Below are 24,269 nucleotides of genomic sequence, written 5' to 3'. Positions count from 1 at the left end.
AAGGGAAATTGGAGTTCAAAATATGCATTGATTGGGTTTGGGTTTTTATGGTAAAACCTTGAATTGGCAATGGGTTATTAGCAATTATTGTGTGACAAAATTAGCCCAAATTAGACATTTGAGGGAAACGCAAAGAGTTGCACGGCCCCTCGGGCCTCATCACTTGGAGAAATTCTACTGCTGAGTGCGGAATATAAAATGAATCATATGTTTTATTAGCGGGGTCCATAATTAGAGGTGGCAAATAGGTCATTCGAATCGGACTTGAATCAGGTTATTTTAATTTAAATTATTTAGGGTCTAGATTATTGTCTATTTAATTTTATTCGGGTCTGGTTTGGATTTAGTTCGAGTGTATTGTAAATTGGATTAGGTAGGGTAGCGAGCCTGATCAATTTTCGAGTCGGGTGACTATCGGATCAATTGTTTTTTTGATTCGTATCAATATCAGATTGGTTTAATTTTTTGGTCTGATTAATATCAGATTGGTTAGATTTCGGGATGGGTAATATCGAATCGATTGGTTTTCGATTTGGGTTAACCTTTGGATTATGTCAATTCACATTGAATTGGTTATAAGTCTAACCAAGTATAATATAGAATTATTGATATATTCTTGTAAAAATATGTCTTTGTTTGTTAATCTTATCATTTAGGCTTAATTTGGTTATAAGTCTAATCAAATATATATATAGATTTTCGGTTCAGATTGCTTTCGATTCAGATTAATTTTGGATCAAGTTAAATTTAGTTCGGGATGCTTTTCAGTTCGGGTTACTTTTCGGTTCAGGTTAAATTCAGTTCGGGTTGTTTCAGTTTGGGTTCATTTCAGTTTGAATTATTTTCGATTCGGGTCAAATTGGATATGGGTCCATATTGAGTCAACTATATTTTGGATCGAGTATGGTTCGGGTTGGATATGCTTCAGGTTTCATATCAAATTTGATCATCTTATTCGGGTTAATATAAGGTATTGAGTTGAATAAATTGATTTGGGTGATCAAGTTCGGGTCAAATTTACCATATCTATCTACGAATAATGTTCTCTAAATTAATTTCATTTAAACTCCCGTTACGATAGTTTTATTGTTTGATTATTAGTTAATAATCTTCGTAATATTTAGAGTAGGTAGTTAGAAAATTATTGGTTAATACATGTTTTAAGTAGTGGATTTAATATCCATTATGAACAAAATTTTACTTTTCTCCTAAATAATAATTATTTAAAAAAATCATTATCGAATTGATAAATTTTCAAAGCGAATAAAATATTTGATAATATTGTTAGGGATTAGAATTTTTATCTATCTAACTTTGAAGCGAGTATAACACTCATTCACCCATCACCCGACTCAATATGAATTTAAGAAAATTTCATCTGATTCAAAACTTAACTCGAGTTTTAAGATAGAAACATGCATTCAACTAAAATTGACTCAACCTATATATGTATTTGATGTCGGTTGCCGACTACCAGTTGTATTTTCTTTTTGTTTTTTAGTTTTTAATAAGAATAATCATGTATTTGTGACACATTTATCTCTGTCTTTGTGACATGTTTTTCTATGTCTTTTGGTAGTTTTCGGTAATTTGACCGTTATTTTTTTTTATCTTTTTTCTCGGGGTTAGATTTGACATCGTCAAGATTATGTTTATTTATTATCATGTTGATCTTTCATGCTTTGAATCCTCAGATTGATTTGGATGCACGTTTTGCGTTCGTATATAGTTTTCTCACGTTGCTTGACTCTAAGTTACGATTTGTCGTAGTCTTTCAGCAACTTCATCTCATTTTGAGGTTCGTTTGCCGGTACAGTCAGATTTGTTAGTATATTTATTTTGTTCGAACATTCTAGTTAGATTTGTTTTTTCATTTTTTTCCTTTTTTGGTCATTGTGTAATTTAGATGACTAATTTTTGTATTATTGGTTACAGAAAAATATCATAATTATTGTTTAATTTAAATTTACGATCATACTTATAAATCTTTATTATAATTTGATTATTTTCTATGTTTGATAAATCTAGCGGTTCTCAAAAAAATAATCGTGGCTGTTGGGTGGTATTTACTCGTGTGACAATTCCAAGTTGATACTAGCAAAAGGCTGGGGAAATAAAATGTCCAAAAGTTTGTTTAATGTGGCGAACTATAGGATGGCTTACTCCATGCGGTCCCGGACCACGTTGGTGCGGGTGTAACAAAGATCATTACGCTCGAGACTATATAGTATAAATGGTTCGAATTTTGTATAATAGATAAAATATATTAGATTGAGAGAATCGTTTTTTTATAATATTTAGTTTAAATTACACTGGTGCAGGCATCAAGTTGATCCGATTAGAAGCATACACCACTCATGTGGATCGTAAGATAATTTGAAATAATATTCGATTCGACACTTAAATTTATAATTGAAATTTTTTCCAGTTGAGGAATAAAGATCGCAAACCTTAAAAGAACGAGGCCAATCGAACTATTGAGAATAAAGTTACACTTTTCAAGAAATTTTAAAAATTAAAACTATACGCTCAATCAAATTTAATATGAAAATTTGAATCCAGTCGAATCAGATAAATAATCTGAGAAAATAATTATATCTCAAAGTTTTGATATAAAGTTTTTGCCTTTGTCCTTGTGAATAATTAACATGCACCAATAGAGCCAAGTGATGAAATGATGGACCCAAGATATTGTGGTCAGGTACTAAGTTGGCAAGTTTTGATAGTAGTTTGCTCAAAACTAGAGTAATGTGCCCCTTGTGGTTAGCACCATTGCAGACAGCACTTTTATTATGCGACGTCGCTTACCCACTTTCTCAAAAGACCAAACCACGAAAAGAATTTGTCCAAATTTGGAGGTCACGTGTAGGTCTGCATTGGACAGCTTTCTCTCTGTAAATAATAATAATAAGTTGGAGACCTTAGATTTAATTTTTTTATAGCAACATGTATTATCTCTATTTATCGATTAATTCAGATCAGATACAATAAAAATAAGGACGAATCTCCTAACATAGTTTTCTTCATTCATAATCACCATAATTCGAATCCATAATCTTATTTAAAGAATCTATTATCTCATCATAATAGATCAATTTAATATTTATATTTATATTTATATTTATTTTAATATTTTCTAATACTAATAAAAAATAAGTTTATATTTGTTCATATTTTATTTTGGGTAAAGTACACAAATGATCATCGGCTATAAGATACTACTTTTTTAAGTCATTTAACTATTAAAAGTTATAAAATAGTCACTTGACTATTCATTATGTTTCAAACTCATTCTTTTCATTAATCTTTTAACAGATGTCTGAGTTGCACACTAAACTACTGGCTGAGATATGATAAAATATGATCTCATAATCTCAAATGACTATAATATCTCAGTCAACATGTTAACGTTTAACTCAGAAGATCGTTAATTTTATAATGAAAAATGACAAATTTGAAACCTAATAAATAGTCGAATGATCATTTTATAAATTTTAATAGTAAAGTGACTTAAAAAGTAACTTCTTATAAATAAAGAACCATTTTATAACTTTTAATAACTAAATTACTCAATAAAATAGTATCTTACAATATGTTATTGAAGTGAAAGAAACCCACCTCTCAATCTCATTGTTTCCCAACGTACACCAAACTGTGGACACTCCACATACGTTGTGTTTTAGGGGTCATCACCTATCATTTATTTATTTTAATATCAATAAAAAACAACTTATGTGTTTTTTTTATTTTAGTATTTGCTCAACATTAATATTTTGATAATTTATTCAATTTATATAATTTTAAATTCTTTATAATTTTATCAACAAATATTGGTTTAAGTGGTAAATAACTTGATTTGTTTAAGCAAAGTCTTAAGTTCGAGTCTTTATGTATGTAAAAAGTCATTGTTGGAATATTCATCTACCAAAATTAGGTGTGCGACCTAAATCAATCCAGATTAATCAAGGCGAAACCTTGAAACTAGAGGTTCGATAAAAAAATCCTTTATAATTTTAACATTTTTTTTTCAAAATTTACGTTTATTTAACTATTATTGAATTTACAAGGCAATCAAATAATTATCTGATCGAATCTACCACATATATGATATTGACGCTATTGCTTCTTGCCTTGGCGGGCTTGCTACGACAAAGTTGCCCCTTCAGTATCGTCCATAAAACTGCCGCAACTTGCAACCAACTTAATTTTACCGTCACGTGTTATTATATTTAATTACTTATTTTCAAATAAATAAAAGGGTAAACTATGCTTTCAATACCTAAACTATTAGTTTTGATTTGTTTAAATACACGAGCTTTCATTTTTTTTCAAAATTATGTATAACGTTTAGTTTTTGTTTCATTTTAATATATACCGTTAAAAACTTAACAGACCTACTCTCTGGTGGATGGAAAACTGATGCAGGGGGATCCGAGACAGATGATGTTGAGCTATCAGATTGTACCTTGATGGCTCTGAGATACCATGAGTTGGCAGATCAGTGCAAAGGCTGGAGTTGATTGTGATATGTTCCTCATTGGGGCCGTTTTGAGTGTGTTTCAGTCTTTTGGCCATAACTTTAGCTATGGGTGTCGGAATTGCGCGTAAGACCCCAATTCGAAAAGCGTCTTTCGACACACACGTTGTCCACATCGAGCATGGCTCCATGTGTCCTTTTTTCAACCTCAAATTCTTATGTTTTCCCCTTCGAATCACTAGTTTTATTTATTTTTTACTATTTATGATAATATTTCACTTGTCAGTTAGGAAGTCATTTTAAACCCGATTTGAGCCGAATTTTTTTGCAGATTTCTTATTTTATTTCGAATTTCAATTTAGAGTGATTTATGAGATTTTGCTATTTTTGGCAAAATTAGGATAAACACGATTTTTGGCTATAACAGTCCGGCTTGTAGATTGTTTGATTTTATAATATTCCGTTAAACCCTAGAAACTTTTTCTCTGGTTTTGGGTGAATTTTCTCCTGTGAATCATCTGTTGGAATTAGCCTGTAAGATAATCGCTATCCTGTCCGGCGTAAAAACCAATCCGAACGGTGAACCATGAGTGAATGACGAGTCGACCAAAATAGTACAGTTTTAAGCATATCAGATGATGGACCGTGAAGATTTATATAGTGAAGAAATCGAAGAGAACATCGTTGATTTGAGGAGATTAATTGTTGTGAAAATAGGCTAATAACTCAGGAAATCAACAAGCAGTAAAGCAAATAAAGAACACAAGATTTAACGAGGTTCGACAATGTGCATATGTCATTGGGATCGATGAGTATATTCTTTTTATTATTCACAATAATCCAAAATTAGGTTACAATTACAATAAATAAGAGTAAACCCAATACAATTACAAAAATAACTCATACCATAACCCACAAACATTTACAAAACTTCCCCAATGGACATATGTTAATCACTACGTTCTTTTTGTTCGCTCACTCTACTCCAGCATCTATCCTCCACCTGGTATATGAGCCATACCTAACAAATCTCCACCTTAATGAATATTCTGCCCCTCAAGAAATGAAATAGAAAATTAAAAGTTTATTAAACATCAAACTAGGTTGGGCTACCATGCTTCTCTGTCAACTGTAAACATTCAACAAGTCCAGGCAATGCATGAACTTGTTAGTAGTAACTGGCTCAGTCAATATATCAATTGTATTCTCACTAGTATGAACCTTCTGTAACAATATCTCTCCAGATGTAATCAACTCTTTAATCTTGTTAAACCTTACATCAATATGCTTAGTTCTAGCATGATACACCTGATTCTTAGCCAAATGAATAGCACTTTGGCTGTCACAATGCAACTGAACTCCACATTGTTGAACACCCAATTCCTTTACTAGCCCAATAAGCTATAAAGCTTCTTTTGTAGCTTCAGTTACTGCCATATATTTTGCTTCAGTTGTAACACCCCAAAATACAGGTTAGTGACTAAATTGTAAAACTTCAGAATTTGGTGATTAAAGTAGAATAATTGGATAATTCAATGATTTATCTGGAAGGATTGTTAGTAATTATTAAAGGAATTAAAGGGCAAAATGGTCATTTAGCATGAAATATATTTTTCCCCAATATTATGAATGAATCACGTGGGGGTGGGGGAAGAGTTATCTGAAAACTCTTTTCTTCCTTCCTTCTTCTCCATCCGTGGAAGCTAGGCAATGGTAAGGGTTTTCTGATTTGTTGGTTATTTGTTAAATTAAAGGTTAGGTTTTGATCATTAGATGATAACTAAGCTTAAGGAAAGCTTAAGTTGTCTTATAATCAAAAGATGAAGAAGTTATAAGAGATTTAAGAAAACGAGTTTTTATATGAAATCATGGAAAAGAGTTGATAAGTTGAATTTGAAGTTAAATTTGACTTGTCATCATGCTAATTAAGGAATATGAAGTGTTAGAATTGTATTTAGAACATATTGAAATTTGAGTATGATTATTGAATTACATATAAAGGATAGGATTTTGAAGTTATAGATGATTTTCATGGATATAAGTTGGTTTAAGTAATGGTAGTTGAGTTTAATGACATGATAGGGGTTTAAAATAGAAGAATTAAGTGAAGATTTGATGATTTTTGGGGTTAAAATACAATTTATGGGTAGAGGGAACCGATACCCTATGAATGAGAATCGATTCCCCCTCTTGGACGAAAATTCCAGTATGTGCAGGGGGAACAGATTCCCCCCTGGGGGTATCGATTCCCCGGGAACAGATTCCCCCCTAAATGAAAAAATAGAATTTGATTCATTAAACCGATTTAAGTTATTAACATCAAGTTTAAAGTTTAGGCTTCTGATAGTTATTTTGAAATGATATATTTATGTAGATATTGAGCCTAAACAAGTTCCGGAATAATCAAAGGATTATAATCGAATCAAAGCAAGGCTAAAGTAAAGTGCAATTTTGCAATTACTTATGACTCATAAAATGTTATTTGATATGTGATTCTTATATGTACATGAATACATGATATGCATAAACATAAGAGCATGAAATATAAGATATATGATATGATATACATGATTATATGCATATGTGATATATACTATGAGATATGACCAATGTGAAATGAAATAAGCTATGTGAATATATGAAATGACATATGAATATGCAATATGTGATATGATATGAAATATATGGTTACACATACATGTGATATGTGACAGAAGAGAAATACAAGTGATGAGAAATATATCATAATAAATGCCTATAATATATGATACGAGAGCTATAAGTATAGTTGGCATGCCAAGAGTCGAGGGTATTGTAGTCCTTCGAGACGTAGTGGTCATAAGGGACATATATAGCAGTCCTTCGGGACGAATACTGAACAAATGTTTGGTGCCCCATGAGGAATTTATACGAGTTGTGGTGACAGCATTAGTGCACAACCTCAATGTACTCATACCTCTATTCTCAATAATATACATGGCACAACAACAACAACAATTGAATATAAAATATTTTTCTTCTTCTCCTTTTCCTTTGGGTTCTTCAACTTTATCAAGGTCCACCTCATCTTCAAGCATCATCTCATGAGGAGGAGGAGTGAACGATAAGTTCTTCAAGAGTTAAGGACGATAGGTCCTTAGACTCGATGATTGCCGTTCTTTGATTGCCATGATTTTGGGAGGGAGTAGACTAAATTCCTCACAAGCTTTTCATTTGAGATGATCTCTCCATATGATTTAAGACATTGACAATCGTTGAAAATCTATCGTCATAGCTTTGATGTCTTCATTTGGTTCATCCTGAAATTTCATAGCTATGCGTTAGAATACTAATTTTGATTTCTTTACCTCATCTGTACCTTCATGTGTGACTTGAAGTTTGTCCCATATTTCTTTGGCGGTTGTACACGATGAAACTCTTCCGTATTCATCTGGTCCAAGAGCACAAAAAAATAATATGGATGGCTTTGGAGTTGAGCTGGAATATTCTGTCTCTCATTCACTCCACAACCTTGGATGAGTGAGAGGTTTGATGTATCCTTCTTCTACAGCATTCCATGCTCCCATGTAACTTGCTTGAATGAATTACATCATTCTATTCTTCCAATAGGCTAGTTAGCTCCATGAAGAAAGGAGGCTTGTGACGGGCATCGAATCGAGACGGAGTCGAAGTTTGAAGCGGAGGCCATTGATGACTTTAATAATCGATGTAACTCTTCCCGAATCGACTCAAGAGGCAATTAAACCTTCAAATGAGTTAGGCTCTGATACCAATTGTTGAGTTAATCGATGACGGAATCAGCCAATAGGGGGTGAATTGGCAATTAAAATTTTTGTGGAAACTTTTGCAAAAATTGAAAGTAATTGCACAGCGATTTACAGTGGTTCGACTTTCTCAAACAAAGTCTACGTCCACTACCTTAGCTATCCACACTAAGGATTTTCCAACAAATTCACTAATTTGTTCTTTCTTTTGAGGCCAAAGAGATAACCTTACAATTCCCTCAAGAGTATACCCCAACTTTGAGAACACTCTTTTTCCCAAAGAGAAGATTACAAATTTGCAAACTACAAGAAAACCTCACAAGGTAAGATGTTTGCACAATTCTAGAACAAGAAAAGAACACTCAAAGAAAAATTACAAATGAGCACAATAAGTGTTCTTGAAAGCAAATGAATATGAATGAAATGGCTTGAATGCACAAACTTTGGTTTGATGCTTTCTCTCTGTTTCTCTATAATTTCTTGTTGATCAAGGGCTTCAGAACATGTTTAAATACACCTTCAATCACTTCTGAACGTTGGGGAATTAATGAAGATAATATAGCCGTTTAGTGTGAAAACAATTAAAAAACAGCTTGGAGCATGGGGGAATCGGTTCCTCCTCATAGGGAATCGGTTCCCTAAGTGTAAAATTCAAATATTTCGACCGTTGAACAGGGGGGAATCGGTACCCCCTATGGGGGAATCAGTTCCCTCCGAGCATTCTAGAAATCTCAGAGTCAAACTATTCAGGGGGGAATCGGTACCCCCTATGGGGGGAATCGGTTCCCTCTGAGCAATCTGGAAATTTTGGCTTTGAAATAGTTCGAAATACTTTGAAAGATTATTTGAAATTGTTTTAAGATTAAAACTTAATTTACACTTAAGTAAGGATTAAAAATGATTTTGAAATATTTGAGTAATGTTTTGATACATATCTCTACTGATCACGCTTTCTTTACAATCGGATCTCAAAACTTGTATTATTTGATACATTTCTTGTACCCCATAAAAATGCTTTTTTTCAACTTTGCATCAAGCTTTGATATCTCATCACCCGGTACATGCACATAAGCAGGATACCAAAAATTCGTAACTGACTGAAATCAACTGCATTACTGTCCTACCTCTTCTACAACCTTGCCACCCAATGATGCTCTCGGTGATCTGTTAATGAGGTAGCATGCCATGCTACAGCCTCTGCCCAGAAGCTTTTAGAAAGCCCTGCATTCAATCTCAAACATCTTGTCATTTCATTTAATGACCTGCTTATTCTTTCTGCAACACCATTTTGCCGTGGTGTCTTGCGCACTGTAAAATGTCTCTAAATCTCATGCTTTTCATAGAATTTATGAAACTGTGAATCTGTGTACTTTGTGCCATTATCATTCATCAAATACTTGATTTTTCTTCCAGTTTGGTTCTCCACTTTAGCTTTTCATAGCTTGAACTTGACAAAAACTTCATATTTATGTTTCATGAAGTACACCCAAACTTTCTTAGAAAAATCATCAATAAATGTAATATAATACATAAATCCAACTAATGATGATTTTCTGGTAGGTCATCATACATCATAATGCACATAATCAAGAATCCCTTCAGTTTTGTGCTTTCTAGTCTTGAAAATAACTCTAGTATGTTTACCAATAACACATATCTTGTAAAAATCGAGTTTGTAGCTTTTAACACGATGCAACAATTTTTTTATGCAATTCAGTCATTCCACATTCACTAAGATAAGCAAGACGCATATGCCATAGTTTTATATTATCATCATATGACTCAACAGTACTCTAATGGTTTATAAATATTCCCTGCAATCATCTTTCCTTTCATCACAGTCAATGCACCTTTAACAACTCTAATGGTTTTCTACCCTCATCTGCCTAGGAATAAACCATTCTTATGCAAAGTGCCTAAGGAAAAGATTCTTCTTCAAATCTAGTATATACCTAACACAATAATGTCCTAATAGTACCATATACATCTTAATTCTGACTTCACCAATACCAACAATATTACAACATATGTCATCACCTAAATAAACAAAACCAGAATTAATGAACTTATATGAAAACCATCATTGTTAGGCGTTATATGATAAGAACATCATGAATCAAGAATCCATGCATCTATCAATTGAGTTGTCGAAATATAAAGTATATCACCGTCATTGCAATATGAATTGTCATCCTGCATCACATTCACAGACTTAGATGATTCATCATGTTTATCATCAATCTTATTTTTTCACTTTGAATAGTCTCTCTTTAATGTCCCGACTCCTTGCACTTATAGCAATGAATTATCTTTTTTACCCCTAAACTTTGATATGAAATTTATTGTTTTCAGACTTTTCCTTCACTGATTTTATTCCATGGTATTTATTACCCCTAATATATAAACTATCAACATGAGAGCTTTCATTTGCATTCTGCTTTCGTTGGTTGTGAGCCAATAAGACTGCAATAATCATTTCAACATTAATTGTTTATTTCCCATATATAAGAGTAATCACCATGTGTTCGTAAGAGGAAAACAATGAACACAACATAATCATGTTTTATCTTCACATCAAGTTGAACCAAATCTATAATTATTTGATTGAAGACATTCATGTGCTCCGCCAAATCATGATCTTCCTACATCTTCAGTCCATACAACCTTTACTTTAGATAATTTTTATTTGTTAGGGATTTGGACATAAACTGACTTTCCAATTTCTTCCATATTTCTCCTGGAGATGACATACTTATTATGTGATACATAACCTCGTTTGCCAAACATTACCGTATGGTTCATGCCACTTGCTACTGTAGTTCTTCCCAATCATCGTTCTTCATCGATTCTGGATTTTTAGGTAGTAGAGCCTTCAAAATCCCTTGTTGCACCAACAAATCTTTTACCCTCGTTTGATATAATCCAAAGTTACCATGACTGTTAAACTTCATCACTTCGAATTTCGCACCTGACTAGTCATCTCAAACCTTGCTCTTGATACCAATTGTTGTGAAAACGGGTTAAGTAACTCAAAAAATCAACAAGGAATAAAGCAAATAAAGAACATAAGATTTAACAAGGTTCAACAATGTGCCTATGTTATCGGGAGCGATGAACGACTGTTCTCTTTATTATTCGCAATAATCCAAAATTAAACTACAATTACAATATATAAAAGTAACACCGGTACAATTACAAAAAACCCATATCGTACTACGTGGATTTGCCCCGCACCTCCAACCCACTTAATCGTAGCCCAAAAACAGTAACGAAACTTCCCCAATGGACATATGTTGATCGTTATGTTCGTTCCGTTCACTTTGCTCACTCCGCTCCAACATCTATCGTCTAGCTGGTATATGAGCCATACTTAACAATATGTTTCTGGTGAAACGAAGGTCAAAATCACGTTCAGGTGGTCAAAAATATACGGGCTAAAAAGTTTGGACTCCATCAATCGTCGAATACAATGGTCGACGACCAGTGACGAATGAATGAAGTCTTGGAGAGGATCAATTGCATACCCATTATTTTGGGAAAATTATTATATTTAGTTTATTTTGTTAAAGAGAAGAAAAAAATAAAAAAGTTATATGCCATTTTTTCAAAAATAATATTATTAAATTTTTTAATGATGATATATTATAATAAAATAAAAATTAAATTTTAAGTATGAGTTTAAAAAATGAAAGATCAAGAACTTAGATATTATAAGAAAAAAATTATTAAATTTTTAAATCTATCACTGTCGACGATGATTGATGATACAGTTAATGAGTTTGTCCATTAAATTTTTAATGGTGATATATTATATTAAAATAAAAATTAAATTTTAAGTATGAGTTAAAAAATGAAAGATCAGGAACTTAGATATTAAATGAATAGTTTACCCTAAATAAAAAAACAAAAGTGAAAAAGCAAATTCTTTCGTCTCAAAAAGCGTAAGCTTTTTTCCCCTCTCCTCTTACATTCTCTTCCGTTTCTGTTGTTGTTTTCCCCCTCTATTTTCGGTCTCAGAGTCAACTCCGACTCGGACTCAGACCCAGCTGGCTGTGGCCGATCTTAAGCAACTCACCAGTAAGTTCATCAGTTTGAGTTGTTTCTTCTTGGTTAATTAAGAGAGTAATAATGACTGCACATGATTTCTAAAAACGGATAAACATCTCGTTTTTGCGGCAGATTGATGCGTTAGTCTATTCACACGCTCTATTATCACGTCAATTATTTAAGCTTTAGAAAAAGGAAACATAAACAGAAATCAATGAATGTTCAGAGAGAAAAAGAAAAGAAAATAGTAGATGCCTTTATGATTTATGTTGCTTCATCTTTTTTTATTTTTATTGCTTTGTTTCCATTTTTCTTTTCTTGCTTTCTGGGGAAAGTAAAAGATAACGACTACGTTTATTTTCTATTTAAAATATGATTTTTTTGAATTTTACCTTTTGTTTTCACTTTATATTTCTAGCTGAAATCTAGTTAGTTTTTTTCTAAAAAAATAACAATATGAATAAGATGGGTGATACCTGGATAGGGAGCACTGAGAAGCCACTTTAGATCAATTTTTCTTTCATGATTTCTATAAAAAAATATTTAATTCATTTTTGTTTATGTTCAGTACGGAACTAAGATCGGTTTCTGAGTATGATTTTATTTCTTGAACTGATTTTTTGTATGCATTGCTGTATTTCGCTATTTGTTGATTGGTTCTCATATTTTCTTATGTTTGACTTCTTTTTTCAAGGCTGTAATTTTTTTAATTTGTGGTAGATTAGGGTTTCATTCAATACTTCTTAAAGTATCCATCAGTTTTTTGTGGGTCTCAGTCGGGGACCTACTTTGTGGAATTGCCAGATAATTGAATTATTGAATCTGAATTATTGTAGGTGTGAAGGTTTTTAGAGTACGGTAGCATCATCAAAACTAAAATCTAAAAAACAAAACATTTTTTTCCTGTACTTGTAATCTGTTATTGCTTCCTATAATTATTGGGGAGAGAGCTGGTTCTTAATGGTCCAGAAACTGGGTAGTTAGTTTCCCATGGGTTGATAGAAAAGGGTAAATTCCTATAGGATTTTTGTGGTGGAATTTGGTCCAAGTGTTGCACTAGCGGGTTCAGGGGATACTTGTATAAACTTTTTATCTTGATGTTGTACTCTTACATATGTAAAAGAGCGAATAGAGATCCTTTGAAGTTATGCTTTCAGCTTGTTCGTGTTAGCCATAGTGGAAGGAGAAAGTGTTACTACGATTTGTTCCGAACTTGTGTAGTTTATTCTGTGTTTTTTCTCTCTCTTTTGAGTTGTCAGTTTTTGAAGGATTGAAATTGATATCTGCACACACTTTGCACACACTTGGACTGAAAATTGGTTGCTACTTTAATTCAACATCTCTGATACGTTGGTTGCGATTTTTCAGTGAATTGGATTCAAAGTGTCGTCAGCCAATGCTTTTAGCGTAAAATTGGCCAAGGAGTGAACAAGCTATCCGAGTTATTAAAGTGGATTGACATTTTTCTAAGTTGCGCCCCTCTAGATTTGAGGTACAGAGATGACTGGGCTCTGATGCTGTTGGATTTAGAGGTAAATTTTGTACTTTGTTCGACTGGAATGATTAAGCTTAATTTTTGTTTTGCATGCTATGCATCTATAGAGAAACCATTAATGGTCTCCATCTATAGTTGAATTTAGCATGAATGCATGATTGGAACTTCTTTTCCTGATTTATTTCCTCTGAATTGAGCAAGCCTCAAGTTTATATTTTCAGGATTTTGTGACAAGTTAGCTTGTGTTTTATATGAGCTTAGTTTTCTTTTGGTTCTGTCTCTCTGATGGATTGGAGTGCCAAAACCCCCCTTGCAATGGGACTGGGAAAACTTAATGATGTTAAATGCAACACCGACTGAAATTCCAAGGAAGCTGAGACCAGTAGAATGGGATATTGATGGAGATGGAGGAATTAACTCAGGGTCTCTCTATTCTTCCGGTGCTGCTGGGGTTAGTGGAGGTTCTGGCTCGGATTTGGGCCTTGCATCCCTGTCTAAAAGTTTAAAATCAGCATCTATTAATTCTTCGTCTATGGGGGAAGTTAAGACAACCAAATATGCTTTGGAAGCCTTTGAAGCTGTCCCAGATGGTATTAGCAACCAGAAAGCTTCCATGGTTGAGCTGGCTGATACATCCCCAACGCTCGAGGCTTCAGTTGGCTCTGGTGAGCCATTACTTGGTTTAAAGCTTGGAAAAAGAACATACTTCGAAGATGTTTCTGCAGGAAGCAATGCTAAGAATTTATCTTATCAATCCACTCCTGGACCATCTCCTATCCCAGCAAAGATATCCAAACCCAATTGTCGGGGCACATGTGCTCCACATTGCCAAGTCGAGGGCTGTAACCTTGACCTCTCTTCAGCTAAGGATTATCATCGGAAACACAGAATTTGTGAAAGTCATTCAAAGAGCCCAAAGGTCATTGTACGTGGTCTAGAACTCCGGTTCTGCCAGCAGTGTAGCAAGTAAACCTTTTTTATTCAAGCTAATGGTATCCAAGAATATTGCTTATTGAGTGTGTACTTCTGCATTGTGATGTTTTAATTATCTTAGTACCAAAGATGCGGTTCTTAGCAGTAGTTATTTGGTTCCTTAACCTTCTGATTCAATCTCTTAATGAATGTTTAAAATGATAATTATTTTCATGATGTTCAAGGTTCCATGGCCTGTCGGAGTTTGATGAAAAGAAGAGAAGTTGTCGCAAGCGTCTTTCTGACCACAATGCAAGACGCCGCAAACCACAAACAGAACCATTCCGCTTCAATGCTGCAAGACTTTTGTCATCATCAAATGGTACAGGCTTCAGACTCGGATTTGATGTGTTTTATGCATATAATTTCTGTTGTATGCTACTGTCACAGGAGTGGACCAATTGGATGCATCTTTCTTTTTTATTTTCTCTCTCCTCTCAAGTTATAATCATGCGTTGTTGTATCTGGATATTTTCTATCAACTTTGAAATGGTTCTTGGAAGGCAATGGTAATACAATATCTTGGTACATGTTTCGTATTGGTTTTAAATAATAATGTCAATGGATATCCCTAGGCTTTGCAATATTTTCTTCTCTTTTGACTTTTACTCGTATAAATAGTGCACACTTGTGTCGAATCCAATGGTATAATTGTTGCTTATAGTTTTCTTGTATTTTTCGTTGTTGCTATCATTATTTGCAACTAATTATTTGATAAGAAAAGGCATATTTTTCATGCTTCTAGGTTTCTGATACTTTTTAAATTCCTTCCATGTAGTTCCTTGAAGTTGTATGCCATTTTACATGTCCATCAAGATATCGTGGGTGTTATTTCATGCTTATTAAATAGTTCCTTTGATTTTATTGTGGCATAATATAATCAAATAGTCCGTGGAAGATTTGTGCCACACTTTATTGGATGCTATGCTAGTATGCATATAATATAATTGCTGTTCATACTTTCAAGTTTATGTGTAAGGTTTTGATAAGCCGTGCCTCTACTTGGCACAGATGGGAAGCAGCAGATGAGTTTCGTCTGGAATGAAGTGCCAGTTCTTCATAATGCTAGACCCAACGAGGATCTTGCATGGGAAGGTGCACTCGACTCCAAGCACTTTCAAATTAAAGGTTATAATCCTACAAAAGTTGAAAATGTCAATGGACAGCAACACCTTCCGGGCAATCAGCTGTTGAATTCGATCACAATGCGGTGTCTTGATTCTGGTGGATACCTGCCTGCCAAGGGCAAGCAGAGTACAGCTGATGTTGTCAGCCAAGGTTTGGTTTGTTTTTCTTTCTGGGAAAACAAATTTTATGATATATGGGTTTTTGATCTTTGACGAATGTTATATGAGGATCACATGTCTATAGAAAAATATTTTAACTGAAAAATCTTTTTCCGAAACACGGTACGTGAGCTACAGAATGATGTATACTTTAGAGATGAGTCATGGTGCTGAAGGCCTATGACGCTCTCCTTACTGAACTGGTTTACAAGCTTAACAGGTTTTGTCCAATTTTGTAGGTGTAGAAGAATCCACAGTTGCTTCAGACATGGCAACGACGCAAGATCTTCATCGTGCTCTCTCTCTTCTGTCAAATGATTTCTGGGTTTCTTGTGAGCCAAAACACGGTTCGGTCGCCTACTCCACGCATGTCAATCCTACTACCGGTGTGTCTCAGCCAACAATGAATGCGATTTCACAAGGATTTCTGAGCACCATAACCGAAACCTGGTTGATGGAACATCAGACGGCTGAATCCCAGGTGCAGAACCGTGATGGCGACAACCATTTCCAAGAGTCCCAGCTGCTCAAGTCTCCCTATGATAATGGCTTTTATTCCAATCAGATGAACTGACCGCTATGTCTAAGTTTGCATCTTTCTCTGTCTTTCTATGATTTGGAATTTCTGATCCCTTTGTTGGTTCAAACGGAACTTCTAATATTATGGGAAAAAAAATTGTCATTACAAGTGAAAAATATGCAAGTACTCTTACACATAATTAAAGTTCACAAGTGCATAGAGATTTTTAAGATATAATGATAAATTTAATTTTTAATATGTATTTTTTTATTAATTTGATTATTATTTGTTTCTCTTGAGTTAAATTTTACTCTCAATCTGATTTTAATTAAATCATTTTAACACAAATTTTATAAAGATAATATTTTAAATTTATTTATTAAATCATTATCCATAATTAAATACAATAATTGGAAAGTAAAAAAAGGAAAAAGATCTTTTAAGTAAGGCATTTTTAAATTAGGTTGAAATGTTCTTTTAAATCATTTTAAAAATAATAAAATAATTATTAAATTTCTTTTTTTATTAATCTAGGGTAAGTACAAATTAATATATGTTCAAAGATAATTTTCAACTATTTGATATTGAATGTCCACACCCTTAATATTCCTTATGCTCGAACACGAAATCTCAAGAAATAACAATAATTTCTTTACCATTGATGTCACTTGGTTCGTGCAATTATTAAATTTCTTAAATAATTACAAAATAATAATTAGATTTTATTAAATTATTATAAAATAATGATTAACTTATAGAAATGATTTAAAATGACACTTAAAACCATAAAACATTATTAATTTATAATTTACGGCGACCATTTTATAATATTTTGATAAATTAAATAATTTATTTAAAAATTTTAAAAATTTCAATAATAAAAAATTAATTTAGTATAACTCACTTATATAATTTAAACGAAAATGCATAAGAGGTCATTGTACTTTAAGATAACATTGTGATCATCGTATTATATTTTTTTTCAATGTTATCTTTCAACTTAGAGAATAAGTCTAACAAGACCCTTTAACAAACGTTTTTCATCGTTATCGTTACAGTGTTGATATAATAGTTTACAATGCAGACGTGATTGTCCATAATGTTGATGTGATAATGTACGATGATTGATAACGTGACAGATAATATAATAGATGAGCTAAATTGATAAGTCAAACATAACAAATAGATCGTCACATTAATACTGTGTATCGTCATATTAACACCGTAAACTATCACATCTACACTTTAATGATTAATAACAAAAAAAAAACATAAATCAAAGAATCATATTAAATTTATTTTTTAAATAAAAAGTTGATAATCACATTGATTTTTTAAAATGTATTTTTGCCTATAATTTATCAAAAATTGTTTTGGAGTAACGTAAAGTGACATAAGCGAAAACCTGCTTGGGTAGAGGGGAGCAGGTGGACGAGTAGTGTTTTGCCAAGTCTCGAGTAGTAGCGGATATTTCCTTCAGGCCTTTCCCTTCTCCCTCCTCCTTTCCCTTCGCTTCTCTCTTCTCCATTATCTTCTCCGCATAACAACACTTCACCAAAATAAAAAAAACTCCCCAAATATATATATATATGAACAACTGTGTACCAAAACCTCCCCCAACTCTCTCGAATCTCGATCTCCAAACTCAAATTGTATTTTACCAAACAGAAGCTTATCATCTCAACACATAAATATTATTATTATTATTAAAATTGCATTTTGTTAGTCTATAATTTATGCCAATGGCTCATCATAGTTCTGATCGATTGACCTCTACTGGTACGTCGCTGTTCAAATCATTATCGCTTTAAACGAAGAAAGAAAAATCGGAAAAAGATATACTGGTTTATGTTATTTTAGCCTTTGAATTTTTCAATATTGCTTTTGCTGTTAGATTTAATTATTTTGTTTAATTTTAAGGACTTATGGAATGAGAAATATGTTAGCGGAGTGTTTTGACGTTTTGATCATGGACAAAGTTTATGTTTGGCAACGAATAGTGTCGCCAAACCTTGCTTGTTTGACGATTTTGTGATATTATATTTCGTGTTTTTTTTGATGTCTAATGGACTTGTCTGCTTATATGCTATAGTTGTTTGTTTGGTTAATCGAAAGATTTTGACAATTTTTTTTTGGAATTCTAGAGTCAGCTGAAGTGTTCAACGTTCTGGTTCTGGATAGCAACAACGTCCTTGCTAATCCGAATGCTTTGACTAATAAGGTAGATATTTGCTTGCATGGCTTCGTTTTGTTGTTTGCCTTCATTTGATTAGTAATGCCATGATTTTAACATTTGAACATTACTTAAGATGTGGTTGTTTATTTTAATCTATTTACGCTGGATTTGGTTACCGTTGGTTCCTTGCAGGATGGTTCACATCAGTCTGGATTCGTGCAATCTGTGGTTGACTCTAAGACAAGCTATTTGTCCAATGCCTACTCTCCCGACACAGAGCTATATCAAGAAGGTTAGGTTTCACTTTTTTTTAAAAAAAAAAACTTATCTTGTCTATGTAAACCTAGCTTTTGATTTTGTGTATGTTAAAAGAATGTAGAAACCTAGGATTAATGTTGTATCAACACAATGTTCGCAAGTTGGATATTTCTTAGTGAAGTGATATTCATTCTTGTGCTGATTGGAAGGGTAACTTGTTTCACGGTAAGCAATTCTTCTTGTATATAATGTTTTGGACTTCTCTCCTTGCAGTCATAATCAAGATAGAATCTTGCCATGTTGGCTTTTCATTGAGTAGAAGTTTTGTAGTGGACTTGTAGTGATAGTTGCACACACACACAGATATATATATATATATGTGTGTGTGTGTGTGTGTATATACATATATGTATAATGTTTGAGGTTGATTCTTTTTCTGCTAGTAATTAGAGTGTCAAATGGCTTTGTTTTTAGTGAACAAAAACTTTTCCCTCTTTTAGATTCCACTGAAGGTGATTCTAAATTGGATGTGAGGCATGACATTCAATTTTAAGGACTATGGTCGCTTATGCAGCTAGTTAGGAGGATTGTGGCTGGCAGAATAAACTTTCTGTATGGCACATGATACTCTTTCTTACTTCGTTTTTCACTCATAAAGTTTTTTCTGTGCTTGTGGCATGCAGCTCACAAGCAGGGTTCATTGCTTCCATATGTTAATGCCAAGGGTTTGGACAATGGTTTTCACGTGTGTAAACCTTCAGTCTTTTCCAATCATTTTCTACTATCAGCACTATTAGTTGCATTCTTTCATTCTATCGGTATGTCTTACAAAAGCATTACTTTTTTGTCCACCTTACCCAGGACATCTATAATGGAACTTCAACTCTTGGATTTCATGGTTTGGGGCATACCCCACAAATGTCACAAAGATCTTATACCCCGGTTTCATCTTATCTGCCTCCTGTTGGAGATCCTAGTTGTCTGTCCGATGGAAGGCATTTCGTCACCTTAGATTCATCTTATCACTATCCATCAATTCCCCGAGATATTCCACTTGTTACATCGAAGGCCCAAATTTCTCATTTAGAGTTTCCTGTAAATATTGAGCAACAAGTGGTTGGAAAAAGATTTGGGCTGAGACCCAATTACCTTCCTCAATCAGGATCATTTGGTGGAGAAAGCAACTTCTTTGGAAGCTCAACCAATCTTTGCTCTTCATACCAAGGGTCTGATCGGTTTGCGGTTGGTGGATTCTGTCCAGACATGTCAAAGCCTTTTAATGGGAAGAGTTCTTTGTTTCACCCGTCATATCCAACAGCTTCAACAAAACGAGTTGGTTTACTAGGGATTTCTTCAAATGACCTTGCAATGGTTAGTTCTTTACCTACCACATACTTTAAGTTGATGTGAAGCTAGCATTTTCTAGCAAGCATACATTTCTGCCAAAAGCAAAAGCCATACCAAGATTGAGTCAGGCATGAAGCTAAGAATAATTTCAACTGATACAAAATTGTCTATGTGAGCCTTTTTTTACCTTTCTTTTGGCTTTAGGGGTGGTGTTAAAGAGGTCATTTAACTTTAATCTTGATATGATTAATTCAACTATTAAGTTGGCTTCATTGGCACCTGCATATAGAAAGTGGTTCTAGTATCAATGACTCAGTTGGTTGGCGCAGCTACCAAGTTTTAAGCATCCCCTCCCCGCCCCAAAAACTAAAATCTAGTTCGAAAAGATCGAGGCTTTTATACAAGTGACTCTTGGAATTGTAGCTAATAGTAGCCAATTTTGAAAGCACTGAATGACGTCTCATGATTTTGTTTTTGGTTTAAGATTACGACATAATTTTGGTTTGCATCATCCGTTCATCATTAGATTCCAATCCTGAGATGTTTCTAGTAAGTTTCCAATTCAAAAATATTGTCTGTTAAATAGATACTGCCAACAGATTGATTATAGTTTATTGCCTAACAGTTAAGTCATATGCAGGCTTCTTTTCAAAAAGGATCATTTAGTGGGTTTGGTTCTTGTTCGGGCTCCAACTCGAGAGGCTACAGTGGTAGCCAAAGTGATCAAAGTGCTTGTCATGGCAGAGTCTCCACTTCTAGTTTAGGAATAAGTGGTCATAATTGGTCTACACTTGATGAAGCAAGACAAGGAGGGAGCTGCAACGACTTTTCCTGCAGTTGTACTGTAACACTTGATACACTAAGTGAGCGTAACAGGGGACCTAGAGCATTTAAGCCTAAAACTCAGATAAATACCAAGGGTTATATTGTTGATAGCAGCAAGAATGGAACAACTAATGGCATTACCAATGGATCGTACAGCCGACAGAATTTTGCCACTGATTACGAGGGTGCCATGTTCTTTGTAATCAAGTCTTATAGTGAAGATAATGTCCACAAGAGTATAAAGTATGGTGTCTGGGCAAGCACCCCGACCGGCAACAAAAAATTGGATACTGCTTATCATGAGGCAAAAGCTAAACAAGGAACATGCCCTGTCTTTCTCTTATTTTCGGTAATCTACCTTGCGTTGCATTCTAGGTGTTGGAGGGGTTAAAAGAAAAAACAAAAAAAATGATGAAGCCTTATAATTTAACCGAAAACAGCTGATGGATAGAATATCAACTAGGATTAGTTGATCTTAGTATGTAATCTCTGTGCTTTCCTTCTGTTTCTTTTGAAATCGTTGTATGTTACTAATGCAGGTGAATGCAAGTGCTCAGTTTTGTGGAGTGGCTGAGATGGTGGGACCTGTTGACTTCGATAAAAGTGTGGATTATTGGCTTCAGAATAAGTGGTCTGGACAATTCCCTGTAAAGTGGCACATGATTAAAGATGTCCCCAATAGTCAGTTCCGCCACATTCTGCTTGAAAATAATGACAACAAGCCTGTTACTAACAGTAGAGATACTCAAGAGGTAAGGATGCACTTGGGGTTGACACTTTATAACCATTTTTTTCGTGCTGATCTGATTCTTGGTGTTTCCGGTTACATTCAAATTAGTGTGTTATTGCCTCATTCATGGCTATTCTAACTAGGGCTTCTGAGGTAATTATGTTGGTTTAGAATCAAATTTGATTCAACCAAGCCAACATTAAACTTGTCTAATATTCCACACTACTTTTTTTTGTACATAATTATATAGTGGTGGTGTATTTATGATTTTTGTTGAAATGTAAGACGCATAACCGGATGAACTCGAAGTCATACTGTACATCCCAGAGCTAGAAGATAACTGCCCTTGTTTCCATTTGAACTTGTGAATGGGCATGTAAGGCATGCACATCAACTTGTTATGTGGTATTAAGCATGCAAGCAAAATCGCACCTGCGATGCTGATATGTAAGACCTGATTCCCATGAATCCAGTTTTCAGACCATTGTACTTCTTATATCTGATTGTGTTTATGTCAAGTAAGGTATATAATCTTTCTCATCTTTCGTTGCGACAACGCTATCATATGGTGTCTGACACTGCTGCATCAAATAATATCGCAGGTTGAATTCGAACAGGGTATCGAGATGATAAACATTTTCAAAAACTATGAAAGTCGTTCTTCCATCCTAGATGATTTCCATTTCTATGAAGAGCGACAGAAAGCAATGCTGGAAAGGAAGGCCAGGCAGCTAACTACCCTAGTGGCTTCCGATTTAGTTCGTGATGCACCAAACCTCGTCTCACTCCCTAATGATTTCGTAAAGAAAATGTCCAAGAGCTTCTCCGAAGTTCTTCTGTTAAACGAGAACGAGAAAGCAGCCGGAGCAGCTAAAAAGGTGCTCTCTGCTGCTTGCGGAGGCCATGGCAGATAGCTGCAACCACAAATTTGGCCAACAACGAGACAAATATGGGTAGGGAATTATAGTTTATATTCATATCTCGTGTTCTTTAATATTTCCCTGTCCCGCTATAACTCGGTTTATTGATTTTATTTGTTTAGATTAGATAGACATTCTGCAGTAGTCCCTAAGATAGACTTGGTTCATTACTAAATACCGTATGCATACAGTATATATATAATATGTATACCGCAACTGATACTACGTATATATTAAGTTCTTTCCAAAAAAGCCTTCCTAAAGATGGAAAGCTGTGGTTTATGGAAATTGGGAATCTAGCTAATTTGCCATTTCTCTAGGACTAGAGCCATAGCCTAGAGGTGTCACCGTTGATACTCGATGATGATGGGTCTAGAATCAATGTATAAATATAAATTTGGGTAAATTACGTCAATGATCATTAATGTTTAGGTAAGTGTTCGTTTTTACCACTGATGTTTGAAAAGTCATAAATTTATCACTAACGTTATCGTTTGTTATAAAATGGTCACTAACATTATCATTTGTTATAAAATGGTCACTAACGTTATCGTTTGCTAAAAAATGGTCACTCAACGTTAATAACGGTTAACAAATCGTTACTACAATAACGAAATGCTGATGTGGCATGTTTGACCAACAGACTAAGCATGTTTGACCGATTGTTTGGTAACAAACGAAAAAAAGAAATAGACGGGTTATGTGCTGACTTGTCTGAAATGTTCATGGGTGGTTAGTGGGAGGAGGAGGAAGAAGAAGAAGAAGAAGAGTCAAACGGTTGGTCAAACATACTGAGTCAGTTAATTTAATGTGTCACATCAGCATTTTGTTACTGTAATAACAGTTGTTAACGTCATATGATCATTTTGTAACAAACGATAACATTAGTGACTATTTTGTAACAAACGTTAACGTTAGTGATTGATTTGTGATTTTTAAAACATTAGTGGTGAAAACGAATACTTATCCAAATATTAGTGACCATTGGCGTATATTACCCTATAAATTTCTTTACCATGTTGGGTAAAGTTATTAGGGTTTTGAATTTATTTAAGTTTTGAATTCGACGTAGTGTTCACTGTGGCATCACGAACTTAACTTCATCTCTGACCTTTGATGTCGGAGAACAATGGTAGCCATAAACACAGCTCAAGTACTTCAGTAATATTTTCTTTAAATTTAAGGGTAAACTACTCGTTCAGTACCTAAAATATTAGTTTTGGTTTGTTCTAGTATCTAAACTTTTAGTTTTTTAAAATTATATCTAAAGTTTAATTTTTGTTTCATTTTAGTATCCCGTTTAAAATTTTAGTTTTTATTTCAATTTAGTGTCTTGTTCAAAATTTAACGTTAAGTTTTAAAAAGATTGAAAGTTTAGGTATTCAAGCAGATTAAAACTGATAATTTAAGTACTAAACGTGTTAAGTTTCTAACAACGGGTACTAAAATTAA

At 33.8% G+C, this 24,269-nt stretch overlaps 1 protein-coding gene and 1 pseudogene across 1 annotated transcript; both read left to right on the top strand.

The window, feature by feature from the left end:
- Window positions 1–13,136: 13,136 nt before the first annotated feature.
- LOC120144959 lies at window positions 13,137–16,712 on the top strand (annotated as a pseudogene).
- A 1,383-nt stretch (window positions 16,713–18,095) lies between these two features.
- On the top strand, window positions 18,096–22,961 carry LOC120145225 (YTH domain-containing protein ECT3-like). Its single transcript, XM_039159116.1, has 8 exons — window positions 18,096–18,340; window positions 18,706–18,782; window positions 18,930–19,029; window positions 19,679–19,740; window positions 19,857–20,366; window positions 20,983–21,516; window positions 21,707–21,919; window positions 22,500–22,961. Exons 1-8 carry the CDS (start codon window positions 18,298–18,300, stop codon window positions 22,809–22,811), a joined length of 1,851 nt encoding a protein of 616 aa, XP_039015047.1. The 5' UTR covers window positions 18,096–18,297; the 3' UTR covers window positions 22,812–22,961.
- The last annotated feature ends 1,308 nt before the right edge of the window (window positions 22,962–24,269 follow it).

This window comes from Hibiscus syriacus, unplaced genomic scaffold (genome assembly GCF_006381635.1).
Source record: "Hibiscus syriacus cultivar Baekdansim isolate YM2019G1 unplaced genomic scaffold, ASM638163v2 tig00110893_pilon, whole genome shotgun sequence".
Lineage (NCBI taxonomy): Eukaryota > Viridiplantae > Streptophyta > Magnoliopsida > Malvales > Malvaceae > Hibiscus > Hibiscus syriacus.
Note: the sequence above shows the minus strand (reverse complement) of the source record. Positions and strands in the feature narration are given on the sequence as shown.

Coding starts and splice junctions, on each gene's coding strand:
- LOC120145225 (XM_039159116.1), top strand. CDS start 18,298: ATGCCAATGGCTCATCATAGTTCTGATCGATTGACCTCTACTG. Junction 18,783..18,929: donor CGAATGCTTTGACTAATAAG/GTAGATATTTGC, acceptor GGTTCCTTGCAG/GATGGTTCACATCAGTCTGG. Junction 20,367..20,982: donor CTTCAAATGACCTTGCAATG/GTTAGTTCTTTA, acceptor AGTCATATGCAG/GCTTCTTTTCAAAAAGGATC.